Genomic DNA, 19,920 nt, shown 5'->3' with positions numbered 1-19,920 from the left:
TTCAAGTGTAATTGCGTGTGTTTGTTGTTGAAATACTTTTGCGATATGCCTATTAAACAGCATGTAATGCATTTTTCCATGACCATACTTATAAGAGCCAGATTGCAAGACTTAATAAATCTAAAATGAAGACTAAACATTTGTATCGTTTTATGTATATTTTCACATGAATTTCTGGTCTGATTGCAAAAGATCCTTCATCATTAGAAAGCTGCATCACTGAGGAACTACCCTATATTTGCATTGTTTTTATTCTGGGTTAAATCTGGCGGAGCCAGGATGAGCGGCTAGTATTATATAAATATTTATTTCTATAAAAGAAAATAAAACCCTTCAGATTGTTAGATCTAGACCAAATTTCAGAAGGGGACATGGGCGGCACCATCTTTCACTTTAAAAAAGTATCAAAAAAATTGATTTCACCAGTAAAATTATACGATGCCTCAATATAGTATGATATGATATGACATATAGTTGTTAATCAATAATACATAAACACAAAATATACATACAAAATAGATAAAAAAAATCTAGTATGTAGTGTAATTCATTCTTGGAAAAATTTGTCGAAACTCCTTATTCAATATCTCACGAAACCATTTTAAAGAAAAGCGTTTAGTCAAAGATACGCTGTAAAAATGCTTATGAAATGAAATTGATTCAATGGACATGAATATTAAATAAAATGATCAATATAAAGAAAATCGTTTTGAGGCAGGATTCAAACCCACTGTTCCGTAGCCGACGCTTGACCTTGCTTGATCCCACTTTAACAATCGAATATTTCTACCATTTTGTGTTCATATGCCTAAGAGCACTCTACGCCATCTATTGAGATAATGAACACGCTCAACCAATATAATACATTATTTCAATGATTACAATATTGCGTGGATGGTACATGGACTATGATAAATTTAATTTTTAGTTTTATGTCATTATGTGAAACTTGCTAATAGTATAATCAATTAATTATTCTTTAAACGTTTACAAATCACGTCAGGCGTAAATTATAAAAATATTACATAGATTGAACTCAAGTGTAAAATATTTCATCGTATCTAGAACTGTTTGAAGATTTTCGTCTGCAGGCCACGAGAATATATCACTGAGTGAGCCTGCATCTGAAACCTTTTATCTGGATTGAGCAGCCTTTATTTCAAACCCTTATTTATCAGTTTTCAATTATATTTCACCGCCTGTTGTCTGTGAGTTTATTTAGCTTAAAGACCCACGCTCTCTTTGCTTCTAGGTATATACGTGAGTCCCGTGTCCCCTAGTGGGGTATGGGGCAGATGATGTACATCTGTTTCACTGATCGATTTTCTTTACGGACAAGTAGTTGATCAGCCTTCTATGTCCTGCCAGACTGAGACATTTTTTTTTATGCGTCCCCACCGGGAATTCGACCCAGGACCCCTCGGTTCTACGCTCACGCGTTAAACACTGTACCAAGGAGGCGGTCAGGTATATACGTACCTATGCATAAATGTAAGATACTCAAACTGATTTATGCTGAACCTATTTAGATTAATCGCTATGCGGCAATAATTGCTTATTATTAAAAGTTCTGCAAATTTATCACTAGCTCTTCGCCCGTGGCTTCACTCGCCTCACAAACACACGAAATACTCATGGAAATTACATATTTGACGGTGGTAAAAAGTATCCTACGTCACTCTAACTGATTCGGGTCATAAAATAATAACATACCATTGCTCTGTTACAAAGAGAATTAAGGGCAAACAAACTAACATGCTTATTCGAAAGCATGTTAAAGCTAATGAAAGCATGTTGGTAGAGAGTGAGACTCACTAATCTATCTCTATCTATAAATATGTGTTAGCATTTAGCCTTTGCTTAGCATATTATTAAATTTTTATATAATCTACATTGTTATTTATACTATATTGCTATATTTAGCTTACTGTTCTTCAGTAGAAGGCAAGAGACTTAAAAACGTAACAAAAATGCATCCGAGCGTTTTGAAAGTATATTTTACAAAAAAAACAAGAGAAAAAGTGTCTTTCAAGATCTCGACTCTAAATATCCTTAAGACCGTGCCTTTTATAAATAATTAAGCATAATTTTAATTAGTATTCACAGTGACAAGTCGGTCTGAATGGAATCTAATCAGCGCTAGTCGTTAATGAAGTTAAATAAAGCAAGAGTATATGCTGGAATTTTGAGTAGGTGTTCTCTGCTGGAATTAATTCAGTGCCCTGACGAAAAAAACCATCAGGCGAACTTCTTTTTCGCTCTTAGACTTCCATTTCATATTGGTCGTGGCTGTCTGCTATGTTTTTAAATACAGACCTGTATTTCTGAGTTGGAAGGGAACAAATACAGAAGTTTATAAACTTCTGGTCTGTCGCTTGGTTTGTTTTTTCTACCTTTTTTTTTCTTTTTAATGTCATATCGGGCAACTGAACTGGTGGTTCGCCTGATGGTAAACGATCACCACCGCCCATGTACATTCGCAGAAGCTCAGACCTCTGAGAATGCGCTGCCCGCTTTTAAGGGAAAAGGGATAAGTAAAGGATTGATGAATGGAAAAAAGGAATGGACTGGGAAGGGCTAGGACAAGGAAATAGGCCTCTTATATGATAAATGTATTATATTTAGCAAACTTTTTTCTATAATATTCTCTTCTCTCACGTTCTCATGGTTCACTAAATTAAAAACTACATTCTTCATGTCATATAGACAGTTTCTGAAAACTTAATAAGCAACGCGAAGTGGACGACAAATTGTCTGTCGTAGCGTAAGGTGCTAAGTAGCATTTTAACCAGTAGCAGTCTGCACCTGCCCCCGGTAGCAGAGTCATACATGGGTCTACATAGAGTACACATATGTCTGTAAAATAAAATCGAAATAATCTGTTTTATTTGTTTTATATTTGAAATCTTGTGTGTGTGTTTGTTGCTCTTTCACGCAAAAACTACTGAACCGATTGCAATGAAATTTGGTACGTAGACAGCTGGACAACTGGAATAACATATAGGCAACTTTTTATCCCGACATTCCTACGGGATACGGACTTACGCGGGTGAAACCGCGGGACGCAGCTAGTATGTTATATAGTCGGCAATTTGGGATCTAATAAAGATTGAATCAAATAATACAGTTCAGATAATGAACCCATCACATGCCACTGTAGCATGAATAAAGCAAATCTAGTAATTTCCATTTAGCGATCGATTTACATGTCGGAGAGCTCTCATTAATGTTAATCGCCATCGAATACATAATATGGTGTTACAAGTCTATTGTTAGGTTAATGACGTCATATTTGCTCGGTATTCATAAGTGAATAATTATTTTTAACGAAAGACGAAGAGCTCTTCAAATTGTCAGAACTAAACCAAATCTAAACGGGAATAAATTTCACCAGATTTGACTTAAAGAAGTAATAATCAAAACTGATTCACGCAGAAAGAGTATTGAGGCAACATACAACAAAAAATACAGTAAAATTAACGTCCTCTTTTTTTTGAAGTCGGTTTAAAGGTGGATGTGTTAAAGGTGAAAGATAAAATACAATTGTCTTGACTACTATGCTAGAATGCTTTGCTTATTTTATGACAAATTTACTTGTATATAGTAAGTTTACGTGAGTATTATAACAATATGTTGTAAGTTATTAATAATAATAATATATGAATTTATCTACACTAATATTATAAAGAGGAAAACTTTGTTTGTTTGGTTGTAATGAATAGGCTCAAAAACTACTGGACCGATTTTAAAAATTCTTTCACCATTCGAAAGCTACATTATCCACGAGTAACATAGACTATATATGTACCACGAGCGAAGCCGGGGCGAACAGCTAGTTTCATATAAATTTCGGTCTATTTCGGTTTATTTCATTTTATTTCATACATACATACATTTTTGACATTTTTAAATTTACAATTTATAGCAATTACAATTTAGTTTATATAAACGGTTTGTCTTACATATATTTTTAAAGTTTACATATGTAATACATATACAATTAATGTTTTAACTAAACGTAAATTTGTATTTTTTTTTTTTTTAATTATCGTAATTCTTAAGCCGACATTCATTAAAAAAGAATCTTAATTCATCGTTGATGTATTGTTTGTGAAAAAAACAAATGGTGTGTTTAATAATACTGAATAAAATGAAAATATAACAACAGCTAAAAGTTGGTCACTTTATTATTTGTTCTTACATTAGCAACCGACATGATGACAATACACATGTTTTCCTTCTCCTTACCCTTCCCTTCCTTCCTTCTTTTAATCTTTTCCTTTTTCCTTACCCCATAAAAGCGGGCAGCACATTCGTAGAGGCACTACCTTTGCGAATGTTCATGGGCGGTGGTGATCGCTTATCATCAGGCGACCCACAGTTGCCCGCTATGACATAAAAAAAAGATACAGCCTGGACACAGACGAACCAGCAGACAGACAGGCAGACAGAAAGCGAAGTAGCGAAGGAGTAGTAATAGGGTCTCGTTTTGCTCTTTACGTACGGAACCCTAAAGTTGAGTATTAAATGATCACACCGTATCGAGAATAAGCCAACTATATATATTTCAAAGCAGGCTCATTACTAAAAGCTGGGAATTATTATAATGTATTCATAAAGCTTAGGATCCTTGATTCTAAAAGCACCAAAGATACCTATTAATCTTCCACACTATTATAGCACTGAAATCATCGATACAAAAGGAATCTAGATATATTATAAGGATTATTAGAGACTGTAACAGAAAATGCGTATATATTGCCTCTTCTTTTAATACGCTATTATTATTAGCTTCCCCTGTGTTTTTGCATATTCTGAAAGGAATCTTTAAATTGTTTTTATTGTATACTAGCTGTCCCGGTGAACTTCGCAACGCAATAGAATATTGTTTTGACATATTTTCCCCATTGTTGTGACCTTTTAAACCTTCCCTAGACCTACACGGATATTTGAAGACCAAGATGAGATAAATCCGTTCAGCAGTTCTCGAGTTTTAGCGGGACTAACGAATAGCAATTGATTTTTATATATAAGATGTTGATCTATTAGGTTTTAACTAAAAAATCGAAGTAAGTAAGTAAGATAAGTTCAGAAATTATATATTAGCCTGTACTCTTTGATTTTTGAAAATATATGAATAGCTAATTATTGGCACAGATAATTAAATTACAAGTATTCACTATAATGTTAACTTTCATAAATAGACTTTTAACTTTAAATAAATACGATTCTCGACTTAAATTAACACGAATAAACGTAGTCTAAGATATAAATATTTATACACAAATATTTTAAATAGTACAAAAGTTCCAGAAATGTCTAGAAGAGTTGGTAAAACGAGAGTCCAGTTGATTTCTATTTCTTTACAACCAGCGTTATCCCCGACAAACTTTTCTTGCATAGCGCTCAACTTTTCATGGGAAAACCGTGTTTTATATTTTTACGTTTATTTCCCTGCCTGGTTTTCACTAATTAAGGCTTTGACTTCATTGCATAATTAAGATGGGGATGAAAAAATTGAGGTAACGGAATTTTATTTATGTTGAAATAAGATGGAATATATAAATTATTTTAATGAAATGTATATAGGAAGATGGAGTTTTTTCTTTATGTTATTAACTCAGTTTCTGCAGTTATCTCTCACTCAAACGGTCAAATTTATTGAGATTATGTAGCATATAGGGGATCGAAGATTCCGAGTAAATTTGGAATTTAGTTTCTTTTTCGTCACAATTATTTATTGTTTTTTTTTTAACTATATGAAAATAAAAAAGAGGTGCTGATTATTTCATATTATCTGGCTAGTATTCTGCCCGCGGTTTCGACCGTGAAGTCAAATTAATAATATACAATCGCACATATTTCCCAATCCTGTAAATTTAAAACTACCCTATTTTTTTCACGGGTCTCAGAATATCTCCATACCAAAGTTCATAACTAACGGTATAGTGTTTAAGACAGCGATAGACAGACAAACCGAATTACGTTCACATTTATAGTATAAATAGCTTTTACCCACGGCTTCGCACGCGTTAATTCGGAGTAGTGATAGATATTATTATACATATTAACCTTTCTCTTGAATCACTCTATCTATTGAAAAGAAAACCCCATCGAAATCCGTTGCGTAGTTTTAAAGTTTTAAGCATACATAAGGACATAGGAATAGAGAAAGCAACTTTATTTTAATCTGTGTAGTATTTTATTTTATTCTTATTTAATTTCAAGTATCTCCGACTCATTATGTTAGTAACAATCAATTAATATAGCCTTAAATAATATCATTGTGACTACTAGGTATGCAAGCTACTACTACAATGCTATGGAAACAGAAAGTTTGCAGCAGTGGTTGACATACAGCGTGATAGTTAGGAATAAGGAAGGATATTAAATAATCGCGAGGAAACCGGCATGTCCGAGAATCAAAAAGTTCGACGACATGTGACATCTGCCAACCCGCACTTGGCCAGCGTGGTGGATTATAGCCCGATCCCTCATAGGAGGCCTGTGTCCCAGCAGTGGGAACATATATGGGCTGATGATGATTAAATAAGAATAATAGGAGAATATTCCAACCTTTAAGTTGACGCTTTTATTTGCAAATGAATATTTTGCAACTAAAAGCATCTAACAATTTCTCATTATTTACGTTATATAAAAACCATTGGAGGAGACATTCTTTCTGATGTCACTTTACAATTCAAATTCGTGGACAAAGAAGTGATTTCCCTTACAAAGTAGTTTAAAAAAACACCGCGGATCAATTACAAGAAGATTTTGCGAGAAACTCGAGTGTTTCTTTGTTATAATATTCATTACTTTCTTGTGTTTCGAATTTTCCATACTGCATCTGTTTGCCTTATTATAAATGAAGTTTATATAATTTGTGGTATGCGCACAAATTTCATTAATTATATCTACGAACGTAAAATCGTGCGGTTTCTTTACAAGTAGTTATAGTATTTAGAAATTAAAAACTTTTTAACGGATTTTAAACGCGATTTATTCATTATATTACTGACTATAGACTGTCAGTCTCCCCGTGACCACGCTCGCTGTAAAGTGTTCGAAACGTCGGGTTAATAATATAATGAATAAATCGCGTTTAAAATCCGTTAAAAAGTTTTTAATTTTTAAATGTATAATACTCACGTAAAATCAAACACAAGAAAATACTAGTTATAGTATTTCCTAGTTTTTATATGGATTTACTATTAGAGTCATAAGTAGTTAATGTATGTATATCTAATTTCTACTTGTTTAAACAACAGCGTTTTGAACCCTTGCAAGAACCATTCCCAAGTAATTCGTGTAATTCAAAACTTTCTGCTGCGTTTATTGTATTGGTAATGTCAAAATACATCTTCATTTATTTTATTGTGTCTAAATGGAACTTTTATGTACTGTATCGGGAAGACACAGTCTCCTGAAACACAGCGAAAGCTATATTAGGAGTCTGGGTTTCATGTTCTATGTGATTTATAATTTGTTCAATAAATTATTATTTATTTTTTTTAACCGACTTACCGAAAGAAGGTGGTTAAAAAGACTGCTTTTTTGGTTTGTTACTCTATAATTCAGTGAATTTTCAACCGATTACCGTGATACTTTTTGCGTTTCAAGCAATTGCTCCCATTTCCCATTTTAGAATCGAGCCCCACTCCTAGAGACATCGGCGATCATTAAAAAAAATTGAATAAAATACTAACCATACCAGCCGCTCTCCAGTATCCGCTCGGGTAGACACTTATTATAAAAGCAGGAAGACATAAAAATCCATTCAGCCGTTCTTGAGTTTCAAATCGTACTATTAACATACGAGACGACTTTCTTATATAATTGTATATTCCAGTTAACCTTTAAATTCTATCTATCTATAGTACAAAGCAGGCACTTCTGTAAACCTTGCGCCGTGATTCGAAACGTAACTAAGTTAAATACCGCTGACTCCTGTTTCATTGAGTTATCTCCCTGTTTTAAGATTTTTAAATCGATTTTAAATCGTCGCGTCTTATTGCATTTTGAGTTTTTACGGTTTTTTATAACGATATTAAGGCAATGTGGTTACGGTTTAATTTTGTTTTTTCTCAGAATTCTTGCGTTATTCCTGGTAAAGTGGTTTTTTGGCTTAATATGGATAGAATTTTTTACTGAATTTAGATAGTTCACGTTTTTTTAGGTAAAAAGAGACCCTGTTACTACTATTGTTATTATGTTATCTGCGTGATACTAAGATATCGCTGTCTGTCTGTGTTATGAACCGTGAACTCGTGATCATCCATCTTAATCAGGATTTCACGTCAATATATATTAGTAACGGTCCGCCCAGGCTTCGCCCGTGGTACATGTCTGTCAATTGTCTATCTAACACTGAAAGATCTTTTCAAATCGGACTAGTAGAGTCTGAGATTAGTGCGTTCAAGCAAACAAAAAAACAAACAAACAAACTCTTCAGCGTTATAATATTAGTATAGATAATGTCTCAAATTAAACACAATTTACTGTCATCTATTTATTTTTTTTCAATTCCAAAAATCTTTTCACCGCTCTAAAAACATCGTTACTTAATACTTCTGGTTTCTCAAACGCTAAATAATGTCCACCATCGTCCAAATTAGTTGTTCCAACGAGATTTGGGAATTTCCAACGAAGAACAAAATCGGGGGAGTGAGTTAGTTCATGTTTAGCGCGAAGACCCCATGTGGGTACTGTTGTTGATATTCTAGAAATAACAAAATTGAAATGCATGAAGAATTAAGAAGGACTTATATTGAAAAAAATTAAATTAAAGATATAAAGAATTAAAAACAAACAATATTGTCTTATCATATATGAAATATTGTTGTGACATACATACATTGGAGAAAACATACAATTTTAAGAAATCTTGTAAATGCCTTAAAACAATCTCCATATATCAAAAGATAAAAAATTTTCAAATTATCAAGATATCAACTGTCTACGTACAAAATTTCATTGTAATCGGTTGAGTAGTTTTTGCGTGAAAAGGCAACACACACACACACATCCTTACAAACTTCCGCATTTATAATATTAGTAGGATAGTAGGAAGTAGGGAGGAAGTAGGATATCAATTGGTACAATACCTCGCCAATTTATCTTCCATCTCATTATTCAAATACATCTCTTTAAAGAATCTCAATGCTGTTGTAATACTTCCCGTACTCCAGTATAACATAACATTATCAATGAGGTCTGTTGAATTGAACGATGGAAGTCCGCCATCTTCTTTATACTTATTTGCTGGATCGGTGAAGAGCAGGATTCTGTCTATTATGTAGGCTGCTAGGCCTAGAGGAGAGTCTTGGAGTGCGACACCTGGTAAGAAAATCATTTATGTATACAATTATATTCTAAGCATTTTATGTTGAATTCTTGATTTAATATATCAAATTTTTACTTTGTAAATCATCTGATATTCTGTTCTAGTTCTAAACTCTAAACCATAATGAAAAATAATGTGTTTTAAATCATTTATTTATGGAATAATGGTTTGGGCAAGTTTAACACAATTTATCCTTTCTTAACTCTTCACCTTTGATACCAAATGCTCACCACACATTTAAAACAACATTTTTAATTAAATTGACCAGAAATCTATACATAATCACCAAATATCTTACCCAATGTATCCGGTTTCGTCCCTTGTATGTGTTTAAACCCAAACTCCTCCAAATAATAAGCCAATTTCTCCCTCAGGGGATACAACCTATCCGCGAATTCCTTGGCCACCAACGTTGGCCATATGGAACCAACCACCCAAACCACACTCGCAGAACCAGATAAATTGATTGGATTATTCGTGTGATAACCAAGAACTTGGTTCGGGAATAATGTGGCCAAATGTGAGCCAATGTTATGGCCATAGTCGCCAGCTTGGAGATAAAATTGTTTAATACCAATTCGCTCCATTAGATTTCTGAGGACTATAGCCATTTGGTAAGCTGTGAGACCAGGTCGAACTGCGCCCTATATGTTGGAATATAGATTAGATTTTATTGATTTTATAAGAAGTACACAAACATAGCTAATGGTGCATATTATAGGAATATAAAATAGGCAATTACGTATTGGTTTCAAATATGAGACACATGGCCTTATTTTATATGTCCGTAAAGAAACAAAAAGTAGCATAGATTGATTTACATGTAAAAGTTTTGATCTAATTTCTCCTAAATTCTCAACTGTATGTGATATTATAATCACTGAAAATCAGTTAGTTACAGCCAAATATGTCCCAACTACCGGAAAAAATAGCTTCTGATTATGTAGATACTAAACACTGCTGTCTCATAAGAGGGTTACTATTGCTGACCCTCATAGGAAGTCTGTGTGTGAAAATATATGGGCTGATGATGATGATGATAATATTAAGCTGCAGTTTGCATACTTAAAATTCTATAGGATAATCCTTACAAAGCCTTTTTCTTATTATAACATAGCTATAAGTAAGAACTATATCCTAACTGAAAAATGACTCAGGACCAATTTTTAGTTTTTGTCATTTAGCATGTACCAAAACCATTTTCGTACTTAAATTAAAAACCCTGAAAACGACACATGTAAATAAATTTATCGCACCCATATTTTGCGTTAATGCGAGAATTATTTGGCGTCGTGAGATAAAATTAATTTCGATGTGCTCCCAATGACAGCTGTCACAAACATCATGCATTACTTTGTGAACTATAAAATATTTCCGAAACGAATTTAAATAATTCTTATTTGCGTGAAAATAAGCTTTGTTATTATTGTAGTGTATAAAAACAATTATATAGCAACATTTATATATTGCATAGCATAGATTTCGAGATAAATTGAATCCTTTCAGCCATTGTACTGCTTGAATCATAAATCCACTGAACGTTTATAATTATTTACTTACTTCTTTCATTTAAAACTGATTCAATTCAATTAAATTTACTAAAATGCGTGACGAAAACATACATACATCCATTTCGTTCATAAAATATATTATCTCTTAGCTCCCTTACCTGTGAGAACGCAAATCCAGGCAGACTAGGTACAATTACTTCGAAAACGAAGTCATATCCTACTCTAGGTGTAGTCAGTATGGGAATCACTTCATAGAAATCTTTGATAGAACCCGGGAATCCATGCAGGAGTAACAAAGGTAGTACCTGACAAGTCAAAGATAATTATTTATTTTGACGTGACAACGTCTTAAATTAGGTTGCGGCTCGGAGTCACTCATGAAAAAGTGTAACGCCCGGTAACGTTACGATGAGTCACCGAACTATGATTGGTCCGCCGCGCGCGCAGCACTAGAGAATTAGGCGCATTGAATCGGCGCGTGCTTGTGTCTCTGTCTCTGTCTTTCGCGTTCTTGGCGTTGGAAAAAAGACGTTGTCACGTAAAATCTTCGCCCGTAAAACCGACTTTACAGGCAACCATTTTTTTTTTTTTTCATTATTAATGTCTTATTTGAATGATATTATACATATACTAGCCGCACGCTCCGGCTCCGCTCGTGTAGTCATTTATCGTAATTGAAATATTATACACTATCCTATCTTTTACGTTGGTAAAACTGTGAATGGTGTACAGATTTGATTAAAATCGGTTGATTAGTTTAGGAGTCCATCGCGAACAAAAAATGTAACACGTATTTTATATTAAGATTATAGATTTGCACTTAAATAGATAGAAAGTTTTTTTAATAATATAAATATTGAAAATATTTTTCAACTAGCGTTTCGCCCCGGCTTCATCTATGATACATATATGACCTTATAGCACTCCGTACATATATAACGATGAATGAATTTAACGTCATTGTATTCAGGCTTCATATAACAAAATCGCTGCTTTTTAAGTTCTTCTAAAGTAAAGAATAATATTAAATAAACTAAAAGCATACTTCCTTATTTTCTTGTAACTATGGATCAAAGACAGGAGTCAGTTAGTACACATTATAGGAATACTAACATGTTAACTAATTAATATAGGTTTTAAACAATAAATACAAATAAGAACTATATAAACGAAAATCTAACGAATGATCATAATTTTAACTTATGTATAATGAAGTATCTCTTGTAAGTGGTAGTCGAGCACGCTTCGACAGGAATTGGGCCAGCTCGCACCGGGGAAGTACCACACCCCCACAGAAGACCGGCGTGAAATAGCATTCTGCTGTATTTCGTTCGGTGAGTGGGGGAGCCGGAGGCCCATATCCTCTTCTTTGCTCTTCCCAGTCCTTTGTTTATTCCTCTCGCCAATCCTTCCTTAATCCCTTCCCAATTTAAAGTCGGCAATCCATTTGTAGAGGCGTAAAGTCTACAATTGACCTTACGCCTCTCCAAATGTTCATGGGCGGTGGTAGCGCTTACCATCGGGCGACCTGCCAGCTCCATTGCCGACTGTGACATAAAGTGACTAGGAATAAGAATGACTTCAACCTAAAATATAAAAACCTCGTACTCACCTTAACATTATTACCAACGTTCGGTTTCACATGAACATAATGCACATCCAAGCCTTGTATATTCGTTCTGAAGTGTTCATACCTATTGAAATACCGAACTCGCTCCGTGTATTTATATTTAAACTGCCAGTGTGCAAAAATTTGGGCAAGAACATAGGAGTTGATGCCGTACGCCGCGGTTTCTTCGAGACTCTTTAGTCTCGTCGCTCGACGGAAGGTCTCGAACTTTCTACGTAAGTTCTCTTGCATCTAGAATTGTGGAATATCCTGTTTTCCATAGGTTGAAAGATTTGCAATATTGGAAGTAGTCTAGGACAGGATCCAAAGGAAAGGTTTGGGATAAACTCGCGTAGTGTAATCAGGGAAAGCTTTTTACTGTAATATTTGTCTTGTATGTATGTTGCTTAATTAAAACCGGTGTTATTTTTAACGTAGGGAATTCACTAATAACAACCACCAATTGTGATTAATTGTATTTATTGCGAGATATTATTCTATATATAGGATGATGTGTTGAAATAGGAGACACGCTTGTGGCTTTAAAATAACTCCTTAAAGTTTAGCCCTGTCTTTTCTTGCACGATATATACTCGTTGTATTTGACTTGTTTTACTGTTTACTTTTTAATGTAAAATGGGTGATATGTCTTTTATGATAAGCTAAGATCTTTCTTTGTTTTTCTCCACGTGGGATCGAAAGACAGAACATATCCGAAAAAAGGGCACGCAACTTCACCTCAATTTATTACAATTACTTACATAAGACAAAATAAAATATAGCCTATGAAACTCACAGATGAAGTGCCTTTCTATTGATAACTGTTACAGTTGTTTTAGTAGATTCAGAGATTATATACGCCTACATTGTTAGAAACGCGGTTTCACCCGCGTAAGCCCGTATCCCGTAGGAATATCGGGATAAAAAGTTGCCTGTATGTTATTCCAATTTTCTACCTATGTGCGTGCAAAATTTCGTTGCTATCGGTATAGTAGTTTTTGCGTGAAAGAGCAACAAACACACATCCTTACAAACTTTCGCATTTATATATTGGTAGGATAGGATAGTACGAAGTACATACTAATAAATAATATATTTGTTGTCACACTATCTAACAGTATGAAGTTTGGTGGGTATAAAAATATTGCCTTTCTTTTACTTAGACGGTTTAAAAAACGCTAGAGTCTTTCATTTCTAAAAGAATTACCTACTAAATTCATCCGTCAACAGGAAAAACGATTGCCGAACTGAGATCGCGTTAAATCAATACTCCGCACAAACAACAATAATTTCACAAGGTTTCGGCCAATTCTTCAACAATAGTAATTAAGTGTAAGTTATAATTGGCCATCCTTGTATTGTTTACAAGGATGCCGCACAAATACTCTTCAAACTTCCAACTTGTTAAGGTTGTGTTCAACTTTCGGGGATTGTTAAAGGAAAGTTATTCTTAGAGTCTAAAATTATGCGACGTTTTGATATGAAAGAAAGACATGGTAGCTCTCCGCCCGCGGCTTCGACTGAGTGATCAAAGAAAATTTGGACAGTCTGAGATTTCCACATACCTTGAGATCCCTATCCACATTTCCCTCGATACCTTAAGATTACCAGGATAAAATGTATCCCATGTCCTTTTCCAGTTCAGAAATATATCTTAGTGGAAAATTTCATCCAAATGAGTTAATTACTTTAGCCGTGTTGAAGAGACAGACAGACAGGTTACATCTAAATATGTTATTTTATAAGGATTGATACTACTTCATTGTGTCTTTTTCACTTTCTTCCAATTGTTAAAGTTTATTTGTTTTTTCTCGTAATAATTTAAATACTCACAGAATCTGAGAAAAGTATTCTATATTTTCGGATGGATGTATCAGGGTTAGTAGTATTAGGCCCCCACCAGACATTCAAGTCCACTTTTGGTAACTCTGGTACCGTAGACAGCTTTATATACAGTCGAAAAGATAGAACAGCGAGTAGCACTACTGCTGCAGATACTACTAGAAGCCATATCTGTAAAGAGAAAACAATTTTGTTAATTAAATTAAACAATCAAATAGCTTTTGTGCACTTTCTTCCTACTCTTATTAAAATCTCCTATTACATTAACTACTTAGTTACTTACTAGTTTTACTACTAGTGTTAAGTCACTTTAATATTTTAAAATTATGAGCGAGAAAACAAATCTTATTTACTAAAAAGGTAACCGACATTCCTCAGGAGGTAGGCACCACTCTTGATTCTACAATGAGACCAAATAATAATGTGTTCAAAAGCAACGGAGTTATGGAGTAACAGAACCAAAACGGATACATTATAATTGAACCTCCTTCGCTTCCCAGATGTTCTATTAAGAAAAAAAAATATTGTACTTATAAACTTACATACTTTATACAATGTGTTAGGTTGTTTAGAAAATAATTAGTATTTACGCTTTGAAATATTCTTCCAACGGCTTATTTTCATGGCTTTGTACAAAATTAAATGCTCATACTTAAAAACGCACTCGTATGTTTCATTAAACGATGTGTTAAATCCCCAACATCCTGACATAAAGACCCTTGAGTGGGTTAAGGGTCGTGGTCTTAATTTGGGTCTCATTTAGAACAAGTTGGGACAAATGGGTTAGGGAAAAACGCAGATGTGAAAATTCTTTGATAAGAAAGTTATATCATAACATGAAAATAAAAAAAAAATCAATTTATTTCGTACACAGGTATACACGTTAAAAAAATTAGTATAAACTTAAAATCTTAAAGGCATGTGGTAATACAGGTCACGGGGTTGCCAACATTCAGATGCACAAACTCATTACATTGCAATTAACATTTCAAATGTTAATTTTGTATGTGTATAGAATACACATGTTAAATGAGAAATTTTTAGGATATCAAAAGATCTCAAGAACTTGGAAATTTATGTTTGAAATTGCATGAAATAATATGACAACCAAACAAAAGTATACCGGAGAAGATAACTACTAGACATAACATCAAATTATCCTGATTTATAAGCAATTTGCTTCAAAACAATTTGTTTAGGATTATTGACACAACTAAATATTCTAAAAATATACACTCATTTTATGTATATTCTAATAATTGGTAAATGTGTTGTGAGATGTCCTTATAATATTTATTGTTCTTTTAATACATCCTTAACCGCTACTAATGTTGTTATTTATATGCGATTTTAAAAATAATTTACAAAATTAATCCATATGCTGGAGAATTTCCTAAATTAATCTAGATGGTTGCGTTTACTAATTACGATAAGATAAAATTGGTGTAAAAACCGAAATAATTTTAGTTATTTTTTAACTCAGTGTATTGTTTAAGTTATAAAATCTTGCAGTTTTAATACTAGCATTAACAGCACAATTTGTAGTCTACTAGCTAGACCCTGCGGTTTCACCCGCGTAAGTCCGTATCCTGTAGGAATATCACTATAAAAAGTTGCTTATACGTTATTCTAGTTGTCCAGCTATCTTTGTACCAAATTTCATTGCAATCGGCTCAGTAGTTTTTGTGTGAAAGAGTAACAAACACCCACATATCCTTACAAACTTTCGCATTTATAATATTAGTAGGAAGTAGGATTTTAGTAGGATAGGATAGGATTATAAGGACATGTTCCAAAACGCAAGTGACAAATATAAAATTTTCACAAATCAGTAAACAACACTTTATGATGGGATGAACTTTAACTATATCAAAGCATACACAATATTATATTAATAATTTTAATTTGAACAAACCAACTAAGATTTATGATATAATTAACTATCGACGCAGTTTCGCACGTTCGTCAAAAAAAATTTCACGTTACAAACTTTCATCCCCTATTTCATCCCTTTAGGCGCAGAATTTATTAGAATTATTTCTTAGTGGTAGACATTATAATGGCTAGCTATAAGCCACACTTCAGCCCGATCGGTCCAGTATTTTGGAATTAATAAATAAGTCAGCACTTCAAAATTGACAAGTCGGGGTTCGAGACCGGGCGAGCGTGCAGGAAATAAATAGATTTTTTAATTTATCTGCACATGTGGATAACATCACCACTGCTTAAAATGGTGAAGGAAAACAACGTGATGAAACCGGTATGTCCAAGAATCAAAAGCTCGACGACATACGACATCTGCCAGCCCGCACTTGGCCAGCGTGCTGGCCTGAACCCTCATGGGAGGCCTGTGTCCTAGCAGTAGGAACATATATGGGGTGATGATGAAATCAGTCAGTCACCTTTACGCTATATATATTATGATGTATATAATTCATAACGCCTCAGCTCTTGGATAGTCCAAAAAAAAACAGTTTTTGAAAAAAAAAATATACTCACATAGTTATTACTCTTTTCCTTTATCTTTTCATTCTTATTTTTCACATTCACTTTATTCTTTTTCTTGGGAGCCATTTTAACACCAATATCACGACCACACCATAATAATATTATTTGAACTAATTTACCTTCACTTATCAGACGGATATCATATCATTAATCCTGATTTTTCGTACGTTATCACATACATTACGTGTTCAAATGTAAATAGTTCATTGATTCCATATTTATTATTATATCCGTTAATTTTATAGATAACATTCAATCTGTTTCGATTCGAATGTTTCAAATCCGACCGACGTAGATTATTGTGTCGTTTAAATTTTAGAACATCAAAAGATTAATAAACATTACATAATAATACGCAACATAATTCGCGCCACGTTTAAATTTCGAATATTATTTGCTGCCAGATATGTGTATTTTATTTAATTTTTTTTTTATCATTACTAGATTTTTTTTTACTTTCTAACCACAGAATGCACAATTTACGTGTATAATATAATTATTTGTTGATGCTATAAAAATATAGTTATATATTTAAATTAAATTGTATTTTTTATCATAAATAAAAATTTCCTGCCATTAACAAATTGTAAATTAACGCTTAATTGTGAATAATATTATGTTTTGAAGGTGTTATTCAAATGTCTTCAGAGTGGAAAACAGTAAAGCATGACAATAATGCCATTATGCTGTGTTTCGCAGCTTCTTTCATCTCGAAGTGAGAGGTACACTTAGGCTTCAGATGAAAACCGTTTTCTAGGTCATTCGTTTCAAGGCATTTCAATGGCGTCTAGGTACTAACTTATGAGGTATCACGAAATAGGAAGTTAGGGCTTAGGTAGTTATTTTGCTGCTATTATTATCTAGGACATGTAATGACAGACAGACACATCTGCTAAATGTTAATAATATTGAAATAATATTGATATATTATAGGACGATCTACACTCTGTATTAAAACAATCAATTTTAGAATAGGCCTGGATACTACAAGGCTACCTTCATTTTAGTATATTTTTATGCAAAACTCACTTATCATTCGTTCATCTATATATATATACAAATGAATCCCTTATTACACATGGTCACGCCATCACACGTAAACGACTGGACCGATTTCAAAAATTCTTACACCATTATGAAGCAGCAATTACGCTGAGTGACATAGACTGTATATGTACCACGTATTAAACCGGGGCGATAGTACCGGAGCGGACCTAAAGGTAGACCTAAGACCTAAAGGTAGATACTAAAGTATAGAAATACTAAAGGTCCGCTCCGGCTTTGCCCGTGATACACAAATAGCCTTAAGCACTAAGGGATCACGTAACCAACGCTGATATAAATTTTTTTATTGCCCCAGTAGTTCTGACATAATCACATTCATACAAACAGACAAACAACAAACGCATTACATCGACCTAAATGTAAGCGTTGAATGAAATCCATCAACAAAACCAATAGAAATAGTAATTGAACGAGGTTCGCAATGTCTTCAAATCCATTGAGTCTTCATCCATTATCGAGATTAATGCTAAGAACCGTTATGTGGGTTAGGCGTGAGATACACTACATTGGCTATAATATAAATAAACTGAGAAGCATTTAATTTCAAGTTGAAAGACAAGACTAGAATGACCAATAAAGTATTGCTAATAAAGACTAGAATGACAACAAAATAATAAAAGTATAAAATAAGGATTATTTAATTAAAACAAAACAAAAACACTAGGTATATTTGTGCACCAAATGATAAGAAAAAAAGTAAAAGAATATACATATTATATACACAATAGGCGGTCTTATCGCTAAGAAGTGTTGTTAATGCTGAAACAATATATTTAAATCGCTATTTTTAATAACAATGAAATATTATATTGTTGTATGTCTAGCTGTTATCAGTCTAGGGATAAAATAGGAGATATTAAGAGTAGTAGAGTAAAATATGAGTTTATAAAATTCCTATTTTTATCTTCACTAATATTTTAAAATAGAAAGAATATGTATTTATTTATTTAAAGCTCATATAATGCACACTATCATTACAGTTATTTCCAATTTGATAGAGGTTTTTAGGACATTTATAATAACATTACAATAAATAGAAAAGAAGTATTTTTGTTTCTTTGTTTGTAATGGATAAACTCAAAAACTATTGGACCGATTTTTAAAATTCTTTCACCGTTTGAAAGCTACAACTTCGCTGAGTGACATGGTACATGTACCACCGTCGACGCCGGGGCAAACTGCTAGTAATAGATATTTATATATGACAGTGTTGTAATCGTTTTTTTTAGTAGTAAATATCGATCTCAATTTAAATTAAATACACTTTTTTCTATTCTTCTCTACAAAGAAGATTACTAACGTATCCGGGAGATATAATTCCAGATTCTAAAACGGGACTAGTGAAGTCCCGTGTCCCCTACTAGGGTATGGGGCATATGATGTTCATCTGTTTCACTGATCGATTTTCTTTACGGACAAGTAGGTGATCAGCCTTCTGTGTCCTGCCAAACCGACACATTTTTTTTTTTACGCGTCCCCACCGGGAATTGAACCCAGGACCCCTCGGTTCTACGCTCACGCGTTAACCACTGTGCCAAGGAGGCGGTCATCAAAATGGGACTAGGTAAATGAAAACAATTTTCTATCAGACACAAAAAGAATCACGACAATCGTTTGAGAACCCACGGAATAAATAATAATAATAATAAAAATCATCTTTATTTAAATGGAATCATTCGATAAGAGACAAAACCAAAATAATTAACTGCATTTTTTTGGGTTTGTTGAATTTGAGAACTGAGAACCTCCTTCGTTTATGGGAACATCGTTTGAAAATTGAAAGCTACTAAATCTCTCTTTGTGAATAGAAGCCTTACACCAACATCAGCGTTATGTAGATTTTTGAATGAAATGAATTCTTAAATATTATTACAGCGAAACCTTTGAGGTTATATAATATATAGCTAAGTATTATTGCAGTGTCCCCGTGAGAATATTTGGATAAGGATAAGAAAATAATTTCAATTATTCCTTAAAACATCAACTATATGGCAGTAAAAGTCCTATCAGAATCTGTCAAACTATTCCAGAGACTAGAC

The 19,920-nt window shown here is 33.4% G+C and overlaps 1 protein-coding gene across 1 annotated transcript; it reads right to left on the bottom strand.

Moving 5' to 3' along the window:
* Positions 1 to 8,508: 8,508 nt before the first annotated feature.
* LOC119836619 (juvenile hormone epoxide hydrolase-like) lies at positions 8,509 to 16,882 on the bottom strand. Its single transcript, XM_038362001.1, has 7 exons — positions 16,808 to 16,882; positions 14,300 to 14,479; positions 12,470 to 12,718; positions 11,016 to 11,162; positions 9,645 to 9,990; positions 9,108 to 9,339; positions 8,509 to 8,722 (listed from the first exon to the last, which is right to left on the bottom strand). Exons 1-7 carry the CDS (start codon positions 16,880 to 16,882, stop codon positions 8,509 to 8,511), a joined length of 1,443 nt encoding a protein of 480 aa, XP_038217929.1.
* Between the last annotated feature and the right edge of the window lie 3,038 nt (positions 16,883 to 19,920).

Source organism: Zerene cesonia, chromosome 25 (assembly GCF_012273895.1).
Source record: "Zerene cesonia ecotype Mississippi chromosome 25, Zerene_cesonia_1.1, whole genome shotgun sequence".
Taxonomy (NCBI): Eukaryota; Metazoa; Arthropoda; class Insecta; order Lepidoptera; family Pieridae; genus Zerene; species Zerene cesonia.
This window is presented reverse-complemented; position numbering and strand designations above follow the sequence as displayed.